A 25,000-nucleotide genomic window follows, 5' to 3' on the forward strand; every position below is an offset into this window, starting at 1 on the left:
CCCAGATGCAGACAGGGTCGAAGTAACATCATGTTTCAGGAGAAGACCCAGATGCAGACAGGGATCATGTTTCAGGAGAAGACCCAGATGCAGACAGGGTCGAAGTAACATCATGTTTCAGGAGAAGAACCAGATGCAGACAGGGTCGAAGTAACATCATGTTTCAGGAGAAGACCCAGATGCAGACAGGGTCGAAGTAACATCATGTTTCAGGAGAAGACCCAGATGCAGACAGGGATCATGTTTCAGGAGAAGACCCAGATGCAGACAGGGTCGAAGTAACATCATGTTTCAGGAGAAGACCCAGATGCAGACAGTGTCGAAGTAACAAAACGTTTATTACAAAAACAGGGGGGCAGGCAAACGACAGGTCAAGGGCAGGCAGAGGTCAATAATCCATTCCAAAAGGTACAGAACGGCAGGCAGTCTCAGGGTCAGGGCAGGCAGAGGTCAGTAATTCAGGGTGGTGTGATAAGGTACAGAACGGCAGGGAGGCTCAGGGTCAGGGCAGGCAGAGGTCAATAATCCAGGGTGGTGTGACAAGGTACAGAACGGCAGGCAGGCTCAGGGTCAGGGCAGGCAGAGGTCAATAATCCAGGGTGGTGTGATAAGGTACAGAATGGCAGGCAGGCTCAGGGTCAGGGCAGGCAGAGGTCAATAATCCAGGGTGGTGTGATAAGGTACAGAATGGCAGGCAGGCTCAGGGTCAGGGCAGGCAGAGGTCAATAATCCAGGGTGATGTGACAAGGTACAGAACGGCAGGCAGGCTCAGGGTCAGGGCAGGCAGAGGTCAATAATCCAGGGTGGTGTGATAAGGTACAGAATGGCAGGCAGGCTCAGGGTCAGGGCAGGCAGAGGTCAATAATCCAGGGTGATGTGACAAGGTACAGAACGGCAGGCAGGCTCAGGGTCAGGGCAGGCAGAGGTCAATAATCCAGGGTGGTGTGACAAGGTACAGAACGGCAGGCAGGCTCAGGGTCAGGGCAGAATGGTCAAAACCGGGAAAACTAGAAAACAGGCACTTGAGAAAGACAGGAGCAAGGGGAAACTGCTGGTAGGCTTGATGAAACAAAAGGAACTGGCAACAGACAAACAGAGAACACAGGTATAAATACACTGGGGATAATGGGGAAGATGGGCGACACCTGGAGGGGGGTGGAGACAATCACAAAGACAGCTGAAGCAGATCAGGGTGTGACACTTAGGCCTCACTCCCCCCTATCTGAGATACCTACTGCAGCCCTCATCCTCCACATACAACACCCGTTCTGACAGTCACATTCTGTTAAAGGTCCCCAAAGCACACACATCCCTGGGTCGCTCCTCTTTTCAGTTCGCTGCAGCTAGCGACTGGAACGAGCTGCAAGTAACACTCAAACTGGACAGTTTTATCTCCATCTCTTCATTCAAAGACTCAATCATGGACACTCTTACTGACAGTTGTGGCTGCTTGGCGTGATGTATTGTTGTCTCTACCTTCTTGCCCTTTGTTCTGTTGTCTCTGCCCAATAATATATGTACCATGTTTTGTGCTGCTGCCATGTTGTGCTGCTACCATGTTTTGTGCTGCTGCCATGTTGTGCTGCTACCATGTTGTGCTGCTACCATGTTGTGCTGCTACCATGTTGTGCTGCTACCATGTTTTGTGCTGCTACCATGTTGTGCTGCTACCATGTTGTGCTGCTGCCATGTTGCGTTGCTACCATGTTGTTGTCATGTTGTGTTGCTACCATGCTGTGTTGTCATGTGTTGCTGCCATGCTATGTTGTTGTCTTAGGTCTCTCTTTATGTAGTGTTGTGGCGTCTCTCTTTATGTAGTGTTGTGGCGTCTCTCTTTATGTAGTGTTGTGGTGTCTCTCTTTATGTAGTGTTGTGGTGTCTCTCTTTATGTAGTGTTGTGGTGTCTCTTTATGTAGTGTTGTGGCGTCTCTCTTTATGTAGTGTTGTGGTGTCTCTCTTTATGTAGTGTTGTGGTGTCTCTCTTTATGTAGTGTTGTGGCGTCTCTCTTTATGTAGTGTTGTGGTGTCTCTCTTTATGTAGTGTTGTGGTGTCTCTCTTTATGTAGTGTTGTGGCGTCTCTCTTTATGTAGTGTTGTGGCGTCTCTCTTTATGTAGTGTTGTGGCGTCTCTCTTTATGTAGTGTTGTGGTGTCTCTCTTTATGTAGTGTTGTGGTGTCTCTCTTTATGTAGTGTTGTGATGTCTCTCTTTATGTAGTGTTGTGGTGTCTCTCTTTATGTAGTGTTGTGGCGTCTCTCTTTATGTAGTGTTGTGGCGTCTCTCTTTATGTAGTGTTGTGGTGTCTCTCTTTATGTAGTGTTGTGGTGTCTCTCTTTATGTAGTGTTGTGGTGTCTCTCTTTATGTAGTGTTGTGGCGTCTCTCTTTATGTAGTGTTGTGGTGTGTCTCTTTATGTAGTGTTGTGGTGTCTCTCTTTATGTAGTGTTGTGGTGTCTCTCTTTATGTAGTGTTGTGGTGTCTCTCTTTATGTAGTGTTGTGGCGTCTCTCTTTATGTAGTGTTGTGGTGTCTCTCTTTATGTAGTCTTGTGGTGTCTCTCTTTATGTAGTGTTGTGGCGTCTCTCTTTATGTAGTGTTGTGGTGTCTCTCTTTATGTAGTGTTGTGGCGTCTCTCTTTATGTAGTGTTGTGGTGTCTCTCTTTATGTAGTGTTGTGGTGTCTCTCTTTATGTAGTGTTGTGGCGTCTCTCTTTATGTAGTGTTGTGGCGTCTCTCTTTATGTAGTGTTGTGGTGTGTCTCTTTATGTAGTGTTGTGGTGTCTCTCTTTATGTAGTGTTGTGGTGTCTCTCTTTATGTAGTGTTGTGGTGTCTCTCTTTATGTAGTGTTGTGGCGTCTCTCTTTATGTAGTGTTGTGGTGTCTCTCTTTATGTAGTCTTGTGGTGTCTCTCTTTATGTAGTGTTGTGGCGTCTCTCTTTATGTAGTGTTGTGGTGTCTCTCTTTATGTAGTGTTGTGGCGTCTCTCTTTATGTAGTGTTGTGGTGTCTCTCTTTATGTAGTGTTGTGGTGTCTCTCTTTATGTAGTGTTGTGGTGTCTCTCTTTATGTAGTGTTGTGGCGTCTCTCTTTATGTAGTGTTGTGGCGTCTCTCTTTATGTAGTGTTGTGGCGTCTCTCTTTATGTAGTGTTGTGGTGTCTCTCTTTATGTAGTGTTGTGGCGTCTCTCTTTATGTAGTGTTGTGGCGTCTCTCTTTATGTAGTGTTGTGGCGTCTCTCTTTATGTAGTGTTGTGGCGTCTCTCTTTATGTAGTGTTGTGGTGTCTCTCTTTATGTAGTGTTGTGGCGTCTCTCTTTATGTAGTGTTGTGGTGTCTCTTTATGTAGTGTTGTGGTGTCTCTCTTTATGTAGTGTTGTGGTGTATCTCTTTATGTAGTGTTGTGGTGTCTCTCTTTATGTAGTGTTGTGGCGTCTCTCTTGTCTTGATGTGTGTTTTGTCCTATATTTCTATTTTTAATCCCCGCCCCCGCAGGAGGCCTTTTTCCTTTTGGTAGGCCGCCATTGTAAATAAGAATTTGTTCTTAACTGACTTGCCTAGTTAAATAAAGATTTTGAAATATATATATATATATATATATTATCAACAGACACAGTGGGTTTATTCATGATTCCTGCGGCCCAGGCAGAATATTACTGCACGTCACCAGGCTCACACAAACTAGAGGGGGAAGACAGTCACAGGAAAAAGAGGAGCGAGGGAGCAGAGGGGGGAAGGGGAGGGAGGAGAGGAGGGAAGGAGCAGAGGCAAGAGGAGAGGAGAGGAGAGGAGAGGAGAGGAGAGAGGAGAGGAGAGGAGAGGAGAGGAGAGGAGAGGAGAGGAGAGGAGAGGAGAGGAGAGGAGAGAGGAGAGGAGAGAGGGAGCAGAGGAGAGGAGAGAGGGAGCAGAGGAGAGGAGAGGAGAGGAGAGAGGAGAGGAGAGAGGGAGGAGAGGAGAGAGGGAGGAGAGAGGGAGCAGAGGAGAGGAGAGAGGGAGCAGAGGAGAGAGGAGAGGAGAGGAGAGGAGAGAGGTAGCAGAGGAGAGAGGTAGCAGAGGAGAGGAGAGGAGAGGAGAGGAGAAGAGAGGAGAGGAGAGGAGAGGAGAGAGGGAGCAGAGGAGAGGAGAGAGGGAGAGGAGAGAGGAGAGGAGAGAGGGAGAGGAGAGGAGCAGAGGAGGAAATGAGAGGGAGGAGAGGAGAGGAGAGGAGAGGAGAGAGCAGAGGAGAGGAGAGGAGAGGAGAGAGGGAGCAGAGGAGAGAGGGAGCAGAGGAGGAAATGAGAGGGAGGAGAGGAGAGGAGAGAGGAGAGGAGAGAGGGAGCAGAGGAGAGGAGAGGAGAGAGGGAGCAGAGGAGAGAGGGAGCAGAGGAGAGAGGGAGCAGAGGAGAGAGGGAGGAGAGGAGAGACTTATTTAACAAATCACTAAATACTGTATGTAACCCCCTACTCTTCTCCTTCTCTCTCAAGACGTATTTGGTCTTTCATTCTCTCACTTTTCACTTCTCTCTTTTTCCTCATGACTCATTGTAGACAGAAACGCATTTGAAAAAATGTTGTTCTTGGGACCAAGTCAGTCACACAAATCAAGAGCAGTAAAATACATGCTACTGCCCTTTTCTAAGAGCAAAGCATGTGGGTTTGAATTGGTAGAAGCTAGACGAACTCCTTTATCCACCATTATGTTAGTTTAGTGTGTCTTTTAAAGGTCACATTTCATTACCAATGTCTCTCGTTGCCCATCAAGTCAATGTCTTGTAGCCTTGTATTTATGAAGCCAACATGTTGATACCAAGTAAGGTCTTTATTGGACTGGATAATGATCATAATAAGGTCTTTATTGGACTGGATAATGATCATAATAAGGTCTTTATTGGACTGGATAATGATCATAATAAGGTCTTTATTGAACAGGATAATGATCATAATAAGGTCATTATTGAACAGTATAATGATCATAATAGTCATTATTAAACAGGATAATGATCATAATAAGGTCTTTATTGAACAGGATAATGATCATTTACATTTACATTTTTACATTTTAGTCATTTAGCAGACGCTCTTATCCAGAGCGACTTACAGGAGCAATTAGGGTTAAGTGCCTTGCTCAAGGGCACATCGACAGATTTTTCACCTAGTCGGCTCGGGGATTAGAACCAGCGACCTTTCGGTTACTGGCACAACCAGTAGTGTAGGTAACTGACTGTGTAACCTGTGTGTATCAGTCACTAACAGTCCAGAGGATAAATATTAGCTAGGGTGTTACAGTTGGATGATTGGAGGATTGTATGCAGAGCCGAGAACAGATCAGATACTGTTCAGTTAGTATATTGAAGAGTGGATATACCCTACCCCATAAATAGGGCTGGATGAGATGGCCAAAATATCATAATATCACAATATATATACTCAACAAAAATATAAATACAGCATGCAAAGGGGTTGGTCCCATGTTTCATGAGCCGAAACAAAAGATCCCAGAAATGCTCCACATGCACAAAAACCTTATTTCTCTCAAATGTTGTGCACAAATTTGTTAGTGAGCATTTCTCCTTTGCCAAGATAATCCATCCACCTGACAGGTGTGGCATATCAAGAAGCTTATTAAACATCATGATCATTACACAGGTGGACCTTGTGCTGGGGACAATAAAAGGCCACAAAAATGTGCAGTTTTGTCACACAACACAACGTCACAGATGTCTCAAGTTTTGAGGGAGCGTGCAATTGGCATGCTGACTGCAGGAATGTCCACCAGAGCTGTTGCCAGATAATTGAATGTTCATTTCTCTACCATAAGCCGCCTTCAACGTCGTTTTAGAGAATTTGGCAGTACGTCCAACCGGCCTCACAACCACAGACCATGTGTAACCACGCCAGCCCAGGACCTGTCATGTGAAATCCATAGATTAGGGCCCAATGAACCCACCTCAATTGACTGATTTCCCTATATGAACTGCAACTCAGCAAAATCCCCGAAATGTTTGCATGTTGCGTTTACATTTTTGTTCAGTATATTCATCATATTTGACGGTATGACAGTATTTTATGGTATTTTATGTTTCTGAATAATAACAGTTATAAACATGTTTTATGAGTAATGCATGACCCTAGAATGGCAACAATTGAATTCCAGGGTTTCCCCTAAGAACGTAAGTGGGGCGCTGCGCCACCTTGTGGACTGGCTGCGCCATGCTATCATTTAAGGCCATCTTTTGCTCTGTTCAATCATAATAAGGTCTTTATTGAACAGGATAATGATCATAATACAGTCGTTATTGAACAGGATAATGATCATAATAAGGTCGTTATTGAACAGGATAATGATCATAATACAGTCATTATTGAACAGGATAATGATCATAATACAGTCATTATTGAACAGGATAATGATCATAATAGCTGTGTTGTTTCCCTCCAGACATCCAGGGGAAGAGTGATGTCATCCAAAGCTCTTCATCCTCATCGTTGTCAACGGTAATGACAGCGGAGGCCGAACCCCCGACCCCGCCCACGGAGGACAGCGTCACCACCCCACGTACCCAGATAACAGTGGCCAAGAAACAGCAGTGGGCCAAACTGGCCTCCACACCCAGAGAGCCACCGCCCAGCACAGAGGGCTCTCACAGCCTGGTCTACAGGGCTTGCGACTCGGATAGCAGCTCAGGAAAGGCCCAGGCCTCGGCCTCCAAACAGGCCTGGAGCCAGAAGACGTTAGTGGAGGCCGGGCTGGACAGGAGGAGGTGTGATGATTTAGATCAGGGACACTGCAGCACCCCCTTCTATGAGCCTCCTCCCCCTGTCCACACCGCAGTCCCAGAGCTGACCAACCCTGTAGGGGGTTACGCTGAGGTCTGTGTCTCCTCCTGTATGGTGAAGTCCTCGGGGTCAGGGGCCTATCTCCAGACCCTGGACAGGAGCAGCCGAGCCTGGGTACTGTCCACAGGAAAGAGCCAGGCTGCAGACGAGGCATCCTCGCGTCTAGGCCTCCTCCCCAACTGCTTCACTGAGCTGAGGCAACGCACTGAGGGGGAGAACAACATTTGGTACAACCCTATTCCAGAGGAAGAGGACGTCTTGCGTGGCATTGGACGTTTAGGACATTTAGGAGGAGGAGGAGGTGGAGGAGGAGGAGGAGGAGGTGGAGGAGGAGGAGGAGGAGGAGGTGGAGGAGGTGGAGGAGGAGGAGGAGGAGGAGGAGGTGGAGGAGGAGGAGGAGGTGGAGGAGGAGGAGGAGGAGGAGGAGGAGGAGGAGGCGGTGTTAGGTTGGACAGTGAAAACCCCTGGAGGAGGAGGGAGACAGAGGGGCTGTCGGAGACCTTGAGGGACCCCCAGATGAGGAGCCAGCGGCGGGCAGGGCTGGTGGTGAGCCCCGGCACCAGTGGAGGTGGAGGGGCCTCCCGTTTAGAGCGTCATGCCACCCAGAACCAGTGCCCTTCAGGTGGCTCCAGCCCGGGCAGAGCCCACCGGACCAAAGCCATGACATTAGACAGCTCAGCCTGCAGTAGGAGAGACGGAGACGGAGACGGCCCAGGTAGCTACATACTGTAGAATAAGCTACTGTAGCTACAATGATGCAGATGATAAGAGTTCATAGACACAAACGATGAGCTTCTTTCTATATATCCGTCTCACTCCCAGAGAAATAAGTAGTACTGCTAGGTTTTACACAGTCAAATGTAACAAATATTATTATTTGTTATAATTAACTGTACAAATTATACATTTGTGATATCAATATTTTTATTTATTTTTATTTTTTATGAATCAATACAGTAATATGAGATCTTTATGTAAAACATTTACATTTTACATTTTAGTCATTTAGCAGATGCTCTTATCCAGAGCCACTTACAGTTAGTGCATTCATCTGAAGACAGCCAGGTGAGACAACCACATATCACAGTCAAATATACAGGATAGGAACACTCCAGCTGTAACGTGTGGAGTCAGGAAGCAAGTACAGGGAGGGAATTTAATCATAAATAAAACATGGAACAAAACGAGAAACCACGAGTAGCGCCCAGACATGAACCACAGGAACAGAATCCATAACGCCTGGGGAAGGAACCAAAGGGAGTGACTGATATAGGGGAGGTCATCAGGAAGGTGATGGAGTCCAGGTGAGTCTCATAATACCGCGCAGGTGCGCGTAACCATGGTGGCAGGTGTGCGTAATGAACAGTCAACTGGCGACCTGGAGTGCCGGAGAGGGGTACGGGAGTAGATGTGACACCAGCTAAACAATGGATATTCAGCATTTTGCAAAAAAACACCTAAAATCTATTAATAAAAAATATGAGAACAGTAATATTTTACACACAAATGAAGGTACCCATGAGCAATCATTTCTGGTGAAGAAACACAAATGTGAAAATTGGTGGATATAGCTTTATGAAATAAACCCTTCATATATAAAGCACTGCACACAAATATTAAACACGTTATATCCCTCTCCTCTCTCCTCTCTCCATCTCTCTCCACCCCCCTCCTCTCTCCATCTCTCTCCATCTCTCTCCATCTCTCTCCTCTCTCCATCTCTCTCCATCTCTCTCCATCTCTCTCCACCTCTCTCCACCCCTCTCCTCTCTCCATCTCTCTCCACCTCTCTCCAACCCCCACCCCCTCCTCTCTCCACCCCTCTCCTCTCTCCATCTCTCTCCTCTCTCCTCTCTCCACCCCCTCCTCTCTCCACCCTCCTCCTCTCTCCATCTCTCTCCTCTCTCCATCTCTCTCCTCTCTCCACCCCTCTCCTCTCTCCATCTCTCTCCTCTCTCCATCTCTCTCCTCTCTTCACCCCCCTCCTCTCTCCACCCCCCTTCTCTCTCCACCCCCTCCTCTCTCCATCTCTCTCCTCTCTCCATCTCTCTCCACCTCTCTCCACCCCTCTCCTCTCTCCATCTCTCTCCATCTCTCTCCTCTCTCCACCCCCCTCCTCTCTCCACCCCCTCCTCTCCCCATCTCTCTCCATCTCTCTCCTCTCTCCATCTCTCTCCACCCCCCACCCCCCTCCTCTCTCCACCCCTCTCCTCTCTCCATCTCTCTCCACCTCTCTCCAACCCCCACCCCCTCCTCTCTCCACCCCTCTCCTCTCTCCACCCCCCTCCTCTCTCCACCCCCCTCCTCTCTTCACCCCCCTCCTCTCTCCACCCCCCTTCTCTCTCCACCCCCTCCTCTCTCCATCTCTCTCCTCTCTCCATCTCTCTCCACCTCTCTCCACCCCTCTCCTCTCTCCATCTCTCTCCATCTCTCTCCTCTCTCCACCCCCCTCCTCTCTCCACCCCCCTCCTCTCTCCACCCCCCTCCTCTCCCCATCTCTCTCCATCTCTCTCCTCTCTCCATCTCTCTCCACCCCCCACCCCCCTCCTCTCTCCACCCCTCTCCTCTCTCCATCTCTCTCCACCTCTCTCCAACCCCCACCCCCTCCTCTCTCCATCTCTCTCCTCTCTCCACCCCCCTCCTCTCTCCACCCCCCTCCTCTCTCCACCCTCCTCCTCTCTCCACCCTCCTCCTCTCTCCATCTCTCTCCTCTCTCCATCTCTCTCCTCTCTCTGTCTCTCTCCTCTCTCCATCCCATCTCAGCTGTAATTCAACAGATCCAGTGTGAGGAACTGCAATCTTTCACGGCTGCAGGTGCAGAAGGGGGAGTATCCAGCGCCGGAGGGGGTTTGTCTGTCCCCTCAGACAGCCCCGGGGCCCAGAAGAAAGGGGGCGTGGCCAGCAGCATGATGGACAGGATAAAATCCCCGGGAACGGTCCGGAAATCCCTGTCCATGAAGATGAGGAAACTCCCCGAACTCCGCCGTAAACTCAGCCTGCGCTCCTCGCGCTCCCATCGCCAGGGGAAGGAGGGAACGGGCAGAGGAGGAGGGGACGGAGGTGGAGAGGGGACCTCACCCCCAAACGTCCGTAAGGAGCAGTCCAACGAGGTGATCAGCAGGTACCACCTGGACACTTCGGCCCCGGCGAGACCGCAACGACGCTCCTCCAGGGGACGTTCCTTTGCCGCCAGTAAAGGGGGCTACCTAAGCGACGGAGACTCACCTGAGCTGCTCCCCAAACAGGGCCGGGGTGGACCAGGGGGACCCCCCTCTGCCCACAACACCCCTCCTCCACCCCCTCACTCCACCCACCACTCCAGCCAGGAGGGAGTGACCATGACATCTGACCTGAGCTCGTTCAGAGTCTACAGCGTGTCGGACCAGCCACGGTGCGCCCAGCGCGTCTCCGGCCTGCTCACGGTGCACCTCGTTGGGGTGGAGAAACTGCTGAGGTCCCCTAAACAGGACGCCAGTAAGGAGGTGTTCTGTGCCATCCAGGTGATTTTTAATAAAGTATCTGTATCTATCTATCTATCTATCTATCTATCTATCTATCTATCTATCTATCTATCTATCTATCTATCTATCTATCTGTCTATCTGTCTGTCTGTCTGTCTGTCTGTCTGTCTGTCTGTCTGTCTGTCTGTCTACATTGTAATTAGAATAATTGAGAATAACACAAAACAGTGTAACTTATTTCCATTGTGGTCATCAGGTGGATGGGGTGACCAGGGCCCGCACCGGCCTGCTGACCTCCAGGGGGGGCTCTCTGCCCCTCAACCACACCTTTAACCTGGAACTGGAGAGGGCCAGGCAGCTGAAACTGGTGGTGCTCACCCCTTCCCCTGGGGCTGGGGCTGGGGCTGAGACTAGCACCACGAAGGGCAGCGACTCCACAGCACCGACCAGGAACAGGGTCTGCTGTCTGGGGGCTGTGTCCATACCCCCGCTGTTCAAAGGTAGGAGCACCAGAGAGAGTTAAAAGTCATATGGACGTAGTAGATGAAGTTCTATGTATACCTGTTGTTGTTGTTGTTGTTTTACAATCCACTTCACTGATGCTTGGCAATGTGAGGCTGCAGCAGAAGGGTTCCTGATCTTTTGGAATCACTCTGTCAATCAACTGTATTTTTCCTTCTCTTGTTCGTTCCCCCCTTCTGTCCCTCTCCTTCCCCTTGTGCTATCTCTTCTGTCCCTCTCCTTCCCCTTGTGCTATCTCTTCTGTCCCTCTCCTTCCCCTTGTGCTATCTCTTCTGTCCCTCTCCTTCCCCTTGTGCTATCTCTTCTGTCCCTCTCCTTCCCCTTGTGCTATCTCTTCTGTCCCTCTCCTTCCCCTTGTGCTATCTCTTCTGTCCCTCTCCTTCCCCTTGTGCTATCTCTTCTGTGCCTCTCCTTCCCCTTGTGCTATCTCTTCTGTCCCTCTCCTTCCCCTTGTGCTATCTCTTCCGTCCCTCTCCTTCCCCTTGTGCTATCTCTTCTGTCCCTCTCCTTCCCCTTGTGCTATCTCTTCTGTCCCTCTCCTTCCCCTTGTGCTATCTCTTCTGTGCCTCTCCTTCCCCTTGTGCTATCTCTTCTGTCCCTCTCCTTCCCCTTGTGCTATCTCTTCCGTCCCTCTCCTTCCCCTTGTGCTATCTCTTCTGTCCCTCTCCTTCCCCTTGTGCTATCTCTTCCGTCCCTCTCCTTCCCCTTGTGCTATCTCTTCTGTCCCTCTCCTTCCCCTTGTGCTATCTCTTCTGTCCCTCTCCTTCCCCTTGTGCTATCTCTTCTGTCCCTCTCCTTCCCCTTGTGCTATCTCTTCTGTCCCTCTCCTTCCCCTTGTGCTATCTCTTCTGTGCCTCTCCTTCCCCTTGTGCTATCTCTTCCGTCCCTCTCCTTCCCCTTGTGCTATCTCTTCTGTCCCTCTCCTTCCCCTTGTGCTATCTCTTCTGTCCCTCTCCTTACCCTTGTGCTATCTCTTCTGTCCCTCTCCTTCCCCTTGTGCTATCTCTTCTGTCCCTCTCCTTCCCCTTGTGCTATCTCTTCTGTCCCTCTCCTTCCCCTTGTGCTATCTCTTCTGTCCCTCTCCTTCCCCTTGTGCTATCTCTTCTGTCCCTCTCCTTCCCCTTGTGCTATCTCTTCTGTCCCCCTCCTTCCCCTTGTGCTATCTCTTCTGTCCCTCTCCTTCCCCTTGTGCTATCTCTTCTGTCCCTCTCCTTCCCCTTGTGCTATCTCTTCTGTCCCTCTCCTTCCCCTTGTGCTATCTCTTCTGTGCCTCTCCTTCCCCTTGTGCTATCTCTTCCGTCCCTCTCCTTCCCCTTGTGCTATCTCTTCTGTCCCTCTCCTTCCCCTTGTGCTATCTCTTCTGTCCCTCTCCTTCCCCTTGTGCTATCTCTTCTGTCCCTCTCCTTCCCCTTGTGCTATCTCTTCTGTCCCTCTCCTTCCCCTTGTGCTATCTCTTCTGTGCCTCTCCTTCCCCTTGTGCTATCTCTTCCGTCCCTCTCCTTCCCCTTGTGCTATCTCTTCTGTCCCTCTCCTTCCCCTTGTGCTATCTCTTCTGTCCCTCTCCTTCCCCTTGTGCTATCTCTTCTGTCCCTCTCCTTCCCCTTGTGCTATCTCTTCCGTCCCTCTCCTTCCCCTTGTGCTATCTCTTCTGTCCCTCTCCTTCCCCTTGTGCTATCTCTTCTGTCCCTCTCCTTCCCCTTGTGCTATCTCTTCTGTCCCTCTCCTTCCCCTTGTGCTATCTCTTCTGTCCCTCTCCTTCCCCTTGTGCTATCTCTTCTGTCCCTCTACTTCCCCTTGTGCTATCTCTTCTGTCCCTCTCCTTCCCCTTGTGCTATCTCTTCTGTCCCTCTCCTTCCCCTTGTGCTATCTCTTCTGTCCCTCTCCTTCCCCTTGTGCTATCTCTTCTGTCCCTCTCCTTCCCCTTGTGCTATCTCTTCTGTCCCCCTCCTTCCCCTTGTGCTATCTCTTCTGTCCCTCTCCTTCCCCTTGTGCTATCTCTTCTGTGCCTCTCCTTCCCCTTGTGCTATCTCTTCTGTGCCTCTCCTTCCCCTTGTGCTATCTCTTCTGTGCCTCTCCTTCCCCAGCCTCTCGGTCTCAGCAGATATGCGTGAGGTTAGAGCCCAGGGGTCTACTGTATGTGAAGCTGACTCTGCTGGAGCAATGGGAACCCCCCGACCCCCGACCCTGCCACCTCAACCCCCCCATGGTGTTTGGAGTGGAGCTCCGCCACCTGGTGGACAAGGAGAACTCTGCGGTCCATGTTCCTCTGCTCATACAGAAGAGTGTGGCTGAGATCCAGAAGAGAGGACTGAAGGTTAGTTAGTTTACAGCACACTGTTTCATACACAGGACAGCAAACCCACCTCATTTACATTTACATTTTACATTTTAGTCATTTAGCAGACGCTCTTATCCAGAGCGACTTACAGTTAGTGAGTGCATACATTTTTCATACATTTACACCGTTTCATACACAGGACAACAACCCCACCTCTAATTTCCACAGACATGGACTCTATAGAGGTCAAATAAACCAGCTGGAACATATTAATGTTGATGTGTCTGAATGGTTTTGGTTGTCTCATGTCTGTCTAGATGGTTGTCTGTGGTTCATGTATGGTTCATTCATTGTTGTGTCTGTCTGTCTTTCTGTCTGTCTAGGTGGTGGGTCTGTGGTTCATTCATGGTTGTGTCTGTCTGTCTGTCTGTAGGTGGTGGGTCTGTGGTTCATTCATGGTTGTGTCTGTCTTTCTGTCTGTCTGTCTGTCTGTCTGTAGATGGTGGGTCTGTGGTTCATGTATGGTTCATTCATGGTTGTGTCTGTCTGTAGGTGGTGGGTCTGTACCGTCTGTGTGGGTCAGCTGCAGTAAAGAAGGAACTGAGAGATGCGTTTGAGAGGGACAGTGCTGCTGTCAGCCTGAATGAAGAGCTCTATCCTGACATCAACGTCATCACAGGTCAGTCCCCTGTCCCCAAACACCAGTCTCTATCAGCATCATCACAGGTCAGTCCCCTATCCCCATACACCAGTCTCTATCAGCATCATCACAGATCAGTCCCCTATCCCCATACACCAGTCTCTATCAGCATCATCACAGGTCAGTCCCCTATCCCCATACACCAGTCTCTATCAGCATCATCACAGGTCAGTCCCCTATCCCCATACACCAGTCTCTATCAGCATCATCACAGGTCAGTCCCCTATCCCCATACACCAGTCTCTATCAGCATCATCACAGGTCAGTCCCCTATCCCCATACACCAGTCTCTATCAGCATCATCACAGGTCAGTCCCCTATCCCCATACACCAGTCTCTATCCTGACATCAACGTCATCACAGGTCAGTCCCCTGTCCCCAAACACCAGTCTCTATCAGCATCATCACAGGTCAGTCCCCTATCCCCATACACCAGTCTCTATCAGCATCATCACAGGTCAGTCCCCTGTCCCCAAACACCAGTCTCTACCAGCATCATCACAGGTCAGTCCCCTATCCCCATACACCAGTCTCTATCAGCGTCATCACAGGTCAGTCCCCTATCCCCATACACCAGTCTCTATCCGCATCATCACAGGTCAGTCCCCTATCCCCATACACCAGTCTCTATCAGCATCATCACAGGTCAGTCCCCTATCCCCATACACCAGTCTCTATCAGCATCATCACAGGTCAGTCCCCTATCCCCATACACCAGTCTCTATCAGCATCATCACAGGTCAGTCCCCTATCCCCATACACCAGTCTCTATCAGCATCATCACAGGTCAGTCCCCTATCCCCATACACCAGTCTCTATCAGCATCATCACAGGTCAGTCCCCTATCCCCATACACCAGTCTCTATCCGCATCATCACAGGTCAGTCCCCTATCCCCATACACCAGTCTCTATCAGCATCATCACAGGTCAGTCCCCTATCCCCATACACCAGTCTCTATCAGCATCATCACAGGTCAGTCCCCTATCCCCATACACCAGTCTCTATCCGCATCATCACAGGTCAGTCCCCTATCCCCATACACCAGTCTCTATCAGCATCATCACAGGTCAGTCCCCTATCCCCATACACCAGTCTCTATCAGCATCATCACAGGTCAGTCCCCTATCCCCATACACCAGTCTCTATCAGCATCATCACAGGTCAGTCCCCTATCCCCATACACCAGTCTCTATCAGCATCATCACAGGTCAGTCCCCTATCCCCATACACCAGTCTCTATCCGCATCATCACAGGTCAGTCCCCTATCCCCATACACCAGTCTCTATCAGCATCATCACAGGTCAGTCCCCTATCCCCATACACCAGTCTCTATCAGCATCATCACAGGTCAGTCCCCTATCCCCATACACCAGTCTCTATCAGCATCATCACAGGTCAGTCCCCTATCCCCATACACCAGTCTCTATCAGCATCATCACAGGTCAGTCCCCTATCCCCATACACCAGTCTCTATCCGCATCATCACAGGTCAGTCCCCTATCCCCATACACCAGTCTCTATCAGCATCATCACAGGTCAGTCCCCTATCCCCATACACCAGTCTCTATCAGCATCATCACAGGTCAGTCCCCTATCCCCATACACCAGTCTCTATCAGCATCATCACAGGTCAGTCCCCTATCCCCATACACCAGTCTCTATCAGCATCATCACAGGTCAGTCCCCTATCCCCATACACCAGTCTCTATCAGCATCATCACAGGTCAGTCCCCTATCCCCATACACCAGTCTCTATCCGCATCATCACAGGTCAGTCCCCTATCCCCATACACCAGTCTCTATCCGCATCATCACAGGTCAGTCCCCTATCCCCATACACCAGTCTCTATCAGCATCATCACAGGTCAGTCCCCTATCCCCATACACCAGTCTCTATCAGCATCATCACAGGTCAGTCCCCTATCCACATACACCAGTCTCTATCAGCATCATCACAGGTCAGTCCCCTATCCCCATACACCAGTCTCTATCCGCATCATCACAGGTCAGTCCCCTATCCCCATACACCAGTCTCTATCAGCATCATCACAGGTCAGTCCCCTATCCCCATACACCAGTCTCTATCAGCATCATCACAGGTCAGTCCCCTATCCCCATACACCAGTCTCTATCCGCATCATCACAGGTCAGTCCCCTATCCCCATACACCAGTCTCTATCAGCATCATCACAGGTCAGTCCCCTATCCCCATACACCAGTCTCTATCAGCATCATCACAGGTCAGTCCCCTATCCCCATACACCAGTCTCTATCAGCATCATCACAGGTCAGTCCCCTATCCCCATACACCAGTCTCTATCAGCATCATCACAGGTCAGTCCCCTATCCACATACACCAGTCTCTATCAGCATCATCACAGGTCAGTCCCCTATCCCCATACACCAGTCTCTATCTGCAACATCACAGGTCAGTCCCCTATCCCCATACACCAGTCTCTATCAGCATCATCACAGGTCAGTCCCCTATCCCCATACACCAGTCTCTATCAGCATCATCACAGGTCAGTCCCCTATCCACATACACCAGTCTCTATCAGCATCATCACAGGTCAGTCCCCTATCCCCATACACCAGTCTCTATCCGCATCATCACAGGTCAGTCCCCTATCCCCATACACCAGTCTCTATCCGCATCATCACAGGTCAGTCCCCTATCCCCATACACCAGTCTCTATCAGCATCATCACAGGTCAGTCCCCTATCCCCATACACCAGTCTCTATCAGCATCATCACAGGTCAGTCCCCTATCCCCATACACCAGTCTCTATCAGCATCATCACAGGTCAGTCCCCTATCCCCATACACCAGTCTCTATCAGCATCATCACAGGTCAGTCCCCTATCCCCATACACCAGTCTCTATCAGCATCATCACAGGTCAGTCCCCTATCCCCATACACCAGTCTCTATCAGCATCATCACAGGTCAGTCCCCTATCCCCATACACCAGTCTCTATCAGCATCATCACAGGTCAGTCCCCTATCCCCATACACCAGTCTCTATCAGCATCATCACAGGTCAGTCCCCTATCCACATACACCAGTCTCTATCAGTATCATCACAGGTCAGTCCCCTATCCCCATACACCAGTCTCTATCCGCATCATCACAGGTCAGTCCCCTATCCCCATACACCAGTCTCTATCAGCATCATCACAGGTCAGTCCCCTATCCCCATACACCAGTCTCTATCAGCATCATCACAGGTCAGTCCCCTATCCCCATACACCAGTCTCTATCCGCATCATCACAGGTCAGTCCCCTATCCCCATACACCAGTCTCTATCAGCATCATCACAGGTCAGTCCCCTATCCCCATACACCAGTCTCTATCAGCATCATCACAGGTCAGTCCCCTATCCCCATACACCAGTCTCTATCAGCATCATCACAGGTCAGTCCCCTATCCACATACACCAGTCTCTATCAGCATCATCACAGGTCAGTCCCCTATCCCCATACACCAGTCTCTATCTGCATCATCACAGGTCAGTCCCCTATCCCCATACACCAGTCTCTATCTGCATCATCACAGGTCAGTCCCCTATCCCCATACACCAGTCTCTATCAGCATCATCACAGGTCAGTCCCCTATCCCCATACACCAGTCTCTATCAGCATCATCACAGGTCAGTCCCCTATCCCCATACACCAGTCTCTATCAGCATCATCACAGGTCAGTCCCCTATCCCCATACACCAGTCTCTATCAGCATCATCACAGGTCAGTCCCCTATCCCCATACACCAGTCTCTATCAGCATCATCACAGGTCAGTCCCCTATCCCCATACACCAGTCTCTATCAGCATCATCACAGGTCAGTCCCCTATCCCCATACACCAGTCTCTATCAGCATCATCACAGGTCAGTCCCCTATCCCCATACACCAGTCTCTATCAGCATCATCACAGGTCAGTCCCCTATCCCCATACACCAGTCTCTATCCTGACATCAACGTCATCACAGGTCAGTCCCCTGTGCCCAAACACCAGTCTCTATCAGCATCATCACAGGTCAGTCCCTTAACCCCATACACCAGTCTCTATCCGCATCATCACAGGTCAGTCCCCTATCCCCATACACCAGTCTCTATCAGCATCATCACAGGTCAGTCCCCTATCCCCATACACCAGTCTCTATCAGCATCATCACAGGTCAGTCCCCTATCCCCATACACCAGTCTCTATCAGCATCATCACAGGTCAGTCCCCTATCCCCATACACCAGTCTCTATCAGCATCATCACAGGTCAGTCCCCTATCCCCATACACCAGTCTCTATCAGCATCATCACAGGTCAGTCCCCTATCCCCATACACCAGTCTCTATCAGCATCATCACAGGTCAGTCCCCTATCCCCATACACCAGTCTCTATCAGCATCATCACAGGTCAGTCCCCTATCCACATACACCAGTCTCTATCAGCATCATCACAGGTCAGTCCCCTATCCCCATACACCAGTCTCTATCCGCATCATCACAGGTCAGTCCCCTATCCCCATACACCAGTCTCTATCAGCATCATCACAGGTCAGTCCCCTATCCCCATACACCAGTCTCTATCAGCATCATCACAGGTCAGTCCCCTATCCCCATACACCAGTCTCTATCCGCATCATCACAGGTCAGTCCCCTATCCCCATACACCAGTCTCTATCAGCATCATCACAGGTCAGTCCCCTATCCCCATACACCAGTCTCTATCAGCATCATCACAGGTCAGTCCCCTATCCCCATACACCAGTCTCTATCAGCATCATCACAGGTCAGTCCCCTATCCACATACACCAGTCTCTATCAGCATCATCACAGGTCAGTCCCCTATCCCCATACACCAGTCTCTATCTGCATCATCACAGATCAGTCCCCTATCCCCATACACCAGTCTCTATCAGCATCATCACAGGTCAGTCCCCTATCCACATACACCAGTCTCTATCAGCATCATCACAGGTCAGTCCCCTATCCCCATACACCAGTCTCTATCAGCATCATCACAGGTCAGTCCCCTATCCCCATACACCAGTCTCTATCAGCATCATCACAGGTCAGTCCCCTATCCCCATACACCAGTCTCTATCAGCATCATCACAGGTCAGTCCCCTATCCCCATACACCAGTCTCTATCAGCATCATCACAGGTCAGTCCCCTATCCCCATACACCAGTCTCTATCAGCATCATCACAGGTCAGTCCCCTATCCCCATACGCCAGTCTCTATCAGCATCATCACAGGTCAGTCCCCTATCCCCATACACCAGTCTCTATCAGCATCATCACAGGTCAGTCCCCTATCCCCATACACCAGTCTCTATCAGCATCATCACAGGTCAGTCCCCTATCCCCATACACCAGTCTCTATCAGCATCATCACAGGTCAGTCCCCTATCCCCATACACCAGTCTCTATCAGCATCATCACAGGTCAGTCCCCTATCCCCATACACCAGTCTCTATCAGCATCATCACAGGTCAGTCCCCTATCCCCATACACCAGTCTCTATCAGCATCATCACAGGTCAGTCCCCTATCCCCATACACCAGTCTCTATCAGCATCATCACAGGTCAGTCCCCTATCCCCATACACCAGTCTCTATCAGCATCATCACAGGTCAGTCCCCTATCCCCATACACCAGTCTCTATCCGCATCATCACAGGTCAGTCCCCTATCCCCATACACCAGTCTCTATCCGCATCATCACAGGTCAGTCCCCTATCCCCATACACCAGTCTCTATCAGCATCATCACAGGTCAGTCCCCTATCCCCATACACCAGTCTCTATCCGTATCATCACAGGTCAGTCCCCTATCCCCATACACCAGTCTCTATCAGCATCATCACAGGTCAGTCCCCTATCCCCATACACCAGTCTCTATCAGCATCATCACAGGTCAGTCCCCTATCCCCATACACCAGTCTCTATCAGCATCATCACAGGTCAGTCCCCTATCCCCATACACCAGTCTCTATCAGCATCATCACAGGTCAGTCCCCTATCCCCATACACCAGTCTCTATCCGCATCATCACAGGTCAGTCCCCTATCCCCATAAACCAGTCTCTATCAGCATCATCACAGGTCAGTCCCCTATCCCCATACACCAGTCTCTATCAGCATCATCACAGGTCAGTCCCCTATCCCCATACACCAGTCTCTATCAGCATCATCACAGGTCAGTCCCCTATCCCCATACACCAGTCTCTATCAGCATCATCACAGGTCAGTCCCCTATCCCCATACACCAGTCTCTATCAGCATCATCACAGGTCAGTCCCCTATCCCCATACACCAGTCTCTATCAGCATCATCACAGGTCAGTCCCCTATCCCCATACACCAGTCTCTATCCGCATCATCACAGGTCAGTCCCCTATCCCCATACACCAGTCTCTATCAGCATCATCACAGGTCAGTCCCCTATCCCCATACACCAGTCTCTATCAGCATCATCACAGGTCAGTCCCCTATCCCCATACACCAGTCTCTATCAGCATCATCACAGGTCAGTCCCCTATCCCCATACACCAGTCTCTATCAGCATCATCACAGGTCAGTCCCCTATCCACATACACCAGTCTCTATCAGCATCATCACAGGTCATTCCCCTATCCCCATACACCAGTCTCTATCCGCATCATCACAGGTCAGTCCCCTATCCCCATACACCAGTCTCTATCAGCATCATCACAGGTCAGTCCCCTATCCCCATACACCAGTCTCTATCCGCATCATCACAGGTCAGTCCCCTATCCCCATACACCAGTCTCTATCCGCATCATCACAGGTCAGTCCCCTATCCCCATACACCAGTCTCTATCAGCATCATCACAGGTCAGTCCCCTATCCCCATACACCAGTCTCTATCAGCATCATCACAGGTCAGTCCCCTATCCCCATACACCAGTCTCTATCAGCATCATCACAGGTCAGTCCCCTATCCCCATACACCAGTCTCTATCAGCATCATCACAGGTCAGTCCCCTATCCACATACACCAGTCTCTATCAGCATCATCACAGGTCAGTCCCCTATCCCCATACACCAGTCTCTATCTGCATCATCACAGGTCAGTCCCCTATCCCCATACACCAGTCTCTATCAGCATCATCACAGGTCAGTCCCCTATCCCCATACACCAGTCTCTATCAGCATCATCACAGGTCAGTCCCCTATCCACATACACCAGTCTCTATCAGCATCATCACAGGTCAGTCCCCTATCCCCATACACCAGTCTCTATCAGCATCATCACAGGTCAGTCCCCTATCCCCATACACCAGTCTCTATCAGCATCATCACAGGTCAGTCCCCTATCCCCATACACCAGTCTCTATCAGCATCATCACAGGTCAGTCCCCTGTCCCCATACACCAGTCTCTATCAGCATCATCACAGGTCAGTCCCCTATCCCCATACACCAGTCTCTATCAGCATCATCACAGGTCAGTCCCCTATCCCCATACACCAGTCTCTATCAGCATCATCACAGGTCAGTCCCCTATCCCCATACACCAGTCTCTATCAGCATCATCACAGGTCAGTCCCCTATCCCCATACACCAGAAAGAAAACAAATAGAACATCTGGGCAATAATGTCCTTTCTTTTTCGGCATCAGACCTGCCTAATTCTCACTTGAAACATGTTTTTTTTGTGCTTAATAGGCGAAATCATATCACATTTTATTCGTCACATGCTTCGTAAGCAACAGTGATATGTACACCGAGGAGTTTGAAGCTTTCGCCCCGTCAATGTGAATGGGGGTGTGCTCGGCTCTCCATTTCCTATAGTCCACAATCAGCTCCTTTGTCATGCTGACTTTGAGGGAGAGGTTTTTCTCCTGGCACCACCTTGGCAGGTCTCTGACCTCCTCCCTATAAGCTGTCTCATCATCGTCGATTAGGTCTACCACCGTCGTGTCGTCGGCAAACTTAATGATGGTGTTGGAATCGTGCGCGGCCACGCAGTCGTGGGTGAACAGGGAGTACAGGAGGGTCTAGGCACGCACCCCTGAGGGGCCCCCGTGTCGCACCCCTGAGGGGCCCCCGTGTTGAGGGTCAGCGTGGCGGATGTGTTGTTGCCTACCCTCATCACCTGGGGGCGGCCCTTCAGGAAGACCAGGATCCAGTTGCAGAGGGAGGTGTTCAGTCCCAGGGTCCTTAGCTTAGTGATGAGCTTGGAGGGCACTATGGTGTTGAATGCTGAGCTGTAGTCAATGAAGAGCATTCTCACGTAGGTGTTCCTTTTGTCCAGGTGGGAAAGGGCAGTGTGGAGTGCAATAGAGATTGGTCATCTGTGGATCTGTTGGGGCGGTATGTGAATTGGAGTCAGTCCAGGGTGTCTGGAATGATGGTGTTGATGTGAGCCATGACCAGCTTTTCAAAGCATTTCATGGCTACAGATGTGAGTGCTACGGAGCGATAGTCATTTAGACAGATTACCTTGGCGTTCTTGGGCACAGGGACTATGGTGGTCTGCTTGAAACATGTAGATATTACATATTGGGTCAGGAAGAGTTTGAAAATGTCAGTGAAGACACTTGCCAGTTGGTCAGCGCATGCTCTGAATACGCATCATGTTAATCAGTCTGGCCCTGTGGCCTTGTGAAAGTTAACCGGTTTAAAGGTCTTACTCACATCGGCTACGGAGAGCGTGATCACACGGTCGTACGGAACAGCTGGTGCTCTCACGCATGGTTCAGTGTTGCTTGCTTCGAAGCGAGCTTATATGGCATTTTGCTCATCTGGTAGGCTCGCGTCACTGGGCAGCTCGCGGCTGGGTTTCCCTTTGTAATCCGTGATAGTTTGCAAAGCCTGCCACATCCGGCGAGCGTCAGAGCCAGTGTAGTAGGATTCAATCTTAGTCCTGTATTGACGCTTTACCTGTTTGATGGTTTGTCGGAGGGCGTGGCGGGATTTCTTTTAAGCGTCCGGGTTAGTGTCCTGCTCCTTGAAAGAGGCAGCTCTTTAACTCAGTGCAGATGTTGCCTGTAATCCATTGTTTCTGGTTGGGATATGCACGTACGGTCACTGTGGGGACAACGTCGTTGATGCACTTATTAATGAAACCGGTGACTGACGTGGTAAACTCCTCATTGACATCGGATGAATCCTGGAACATATTCCAGGCTGTGCTAGCACATTCTGTTAACATACAGGGCATTCGGAAATTATTCAGACCCCTTCACGTTACAGCCTTATTCTAAAATTGATTTTTTTTTAAATTCCCTCATCAATCTACACACAATACCCCATAATGACAAAGCAAAAACAGGTTCTTAGACATTTTTGCAAAAAAAATAATACTGAAGTATTCAGACCCTTTACTCAGAACTTTGTTGAAGCACCTTTGGCAGTGATTTCAGCCTCGAGTCTTATTGAGTATGATGCTACAAGCTTGGCACACCTGTATTTGGGGAGTTTCTCCCATTTTTCTCTGTAGATCCTCTCAAGCTCTGTCAGGTTGGATGGGGAGCGTTGCTGCACAGCTATTTTCATGTCTCTCCAGAGATGTTCGATCGGGTTCAAGTCCGGGCTCTGGCTGGGCCACTCAAGGACATTCAGAGACTTTTCCCGAAGCCGCTCCTGCATTGTCTTGGCTGTGTGCTTAGTGTTGTTGTCCTGTTGGAAGGTGAACCTTCGCCCCAGTCTGAGGTCCTGAGCGCTCTGGAGCAGGTTTTCATCAAGGATCTCAGCTGAAAAACACCCTACATCATGATGCTGCCACCACCATGCTTCACCGTAGGGATGGTGCCAGGTTTCCTCCAAACGTGACGCTTGGCATTCAGGCCAAAGAGTTCAATCTTGGTTTCATCAGACCAGATAATATTGTTTCTCATGGTCTGAGAGTCTTTAGGTGCCTTTTTGGTATTTTTGGTATTTTATTAGGATCCCCATTAGCTGTTGTGAAAGCAGCAGCTACTCTTCCTGGGGTCCACACAGAACATGAAACATGACATAATACAGAACATTAATAGACAAGAACAGCTCAAGGCACACGTAGCCTACATATCAATACATGCACACAAACTATCTAGGTCAAATAGGGGAGAGGCGTTGGGCCGTGAGGTGCTGCTTTATCTGTTTTTTGAAAGCAGGTTTGTTGTTTATTTGAGCAATATGAGATGGAACGGAGTTCCATGCAATAATGGCTCTATATAATACTGTACACTTTCTTGAATTTGTTCTGGATTTGGGGACTGTGAAAAGACCCCTGGTGGCATGTCTGGTGGGGTAAGTGTGTGTGTCAGAGCTGTGTGTAAGTTGACTATGCAAACAATTTGGGATTTTCAACACATTAATGTTTCTTATTCAAAATAATTGCCAAACTCCAAGTGGGCTGTCATGTGCCTTTTACTGAGGAGTGGCTTCCGTCTGGCCACTCTACCATAAAGGCCTGATTTGGTGGAGTGCTGCAGAGATGGTTGTCCTTCTGGAAGGTTCTCCCATCTCCACAGAGGTACTCTGGAGCTCTGTCAGAGTGACCACCGGGTTCTTGGTCACCTCCCTGACCAAGGCCCTTCTCCCCCGATTGCTGTTTGGCCGGGAGGCCAGCTCTAGGAAGAGTCTTGGTGATTCCAAACTTCTTCCATTTAAGAATGATGGAGGCCACTGTGTTCTTGGGGACCTTCAAAGCTGCAGAAATTTTTTGGTACCCTTCCCCAGATCTGTGCCTTGCAACAATCCTATCTCGGAGCTCTACGGACAATTCCTTTGACCTCATGACTTGGTTTTTGCTCTGACATGCACTGTCAACTGTGGGACCTTATATAGATAAGGTATTTCAGTTTTTTATTTTTAATAAATTTGCAAAAAATAAATAAACCTTTGTCATTATGGGGTATTGTGTTTAGATTGATGAGGAAAACAAACAATTTAATCCATTTTAGAATGAGGCTGTAACGTAACAAAATGTGGAAAAAGTCAAGGGGTCTAAATACTTTCCGAATGCACTGTATGACCCCAAAGTGATCTGTTCTTGCCATTTGTAGTCTATGACATTTCATATTTATATACTGTATGATCATTTTACACAAAGTTAGTTTGGATGTGGTGAACTACTTTTTCAAAGTAAATTTAGTTAGGTAAACTGGGTTGTTCTTAAGGGTAGCTTTAGTGTAGCTTAACTTCTTCCAGTGTGAAGTAATTGGTAGCTTGGTAAACAATATTTTCAGAGTAGTTTCCCCAACACTGCTGATACCAAATGATAA

At 49.6% G+C, this 25,000-nt stretch overlaps 2 protein-coding genes across 2 annotated transcripts in view; both read left to right on the top strand.

Moving 5' to 3' along the window:
• Window positions 1-6,413: 6,413 nt before the first annotated feature.
• Window positions 6,414-7,311, top strand: LOC311124479 (uncharacterized protein; the record flags this gene model as incomplete). Its single annotated transcript, XM_084198621.1, has 2 exons — window positions 6,414-7,161; window positions 7,283-7,311. Exons 1-2 carry the CDS (start codon window positions 6,468-6,470, stop codon window positions 7,309-7,311), a joined length of 723 nt encoding a protein of 240 aa, XP_084054747.1. The 5' UTR covers window positions 6,414-6,467.
• The window catches only part of LOC311124481 (rho GTPase-activating protein SYDE1-like), a 25,416-nt gene continuing 7,683 nt past the window's right edge, over window positions 7,268-25,000 (top strand). The window contains exons 1-5 of the mRNA XM_084198622.1: window positions 7,268-7,521; window positions 9,570-10,306; window positions 10,524-10,767; window positions 12,874-13,103; window positions 13,620-13,746. Coding sequence (XP_084054748.1) covers window positions 7,323-7,521; window positions 9,570-10,306; window positions 10,524-10,767; window positions 12,874-13,103; window positions 13,620-13,746 — 1,537 coding nt within the window. The 5' untranslated portion in view covers window positions 7,268-7,322. The remainder of the gene's footprint in view (window positions 7,522-9,569; window positions 10,307-10,523; window positions 10,768-12,873; window positions 13,104-13,619; window positions 13,747-25,000) is intronic.

Source organism: Coregonus lavaretus (genome assembly GCF_964263955.1).
Source record: "Coregonus lavaretus genome assembly, contig: HAP1_SCAFFOLD_6116, whole genome shotgun sequence".
NCBI classification, from domain to species: Eukaryota; Metazoa; Chordata; class Actinopteri; order Salmoniformes; family Salmonidae; genus Coregonus; species Coregonus lavaretus.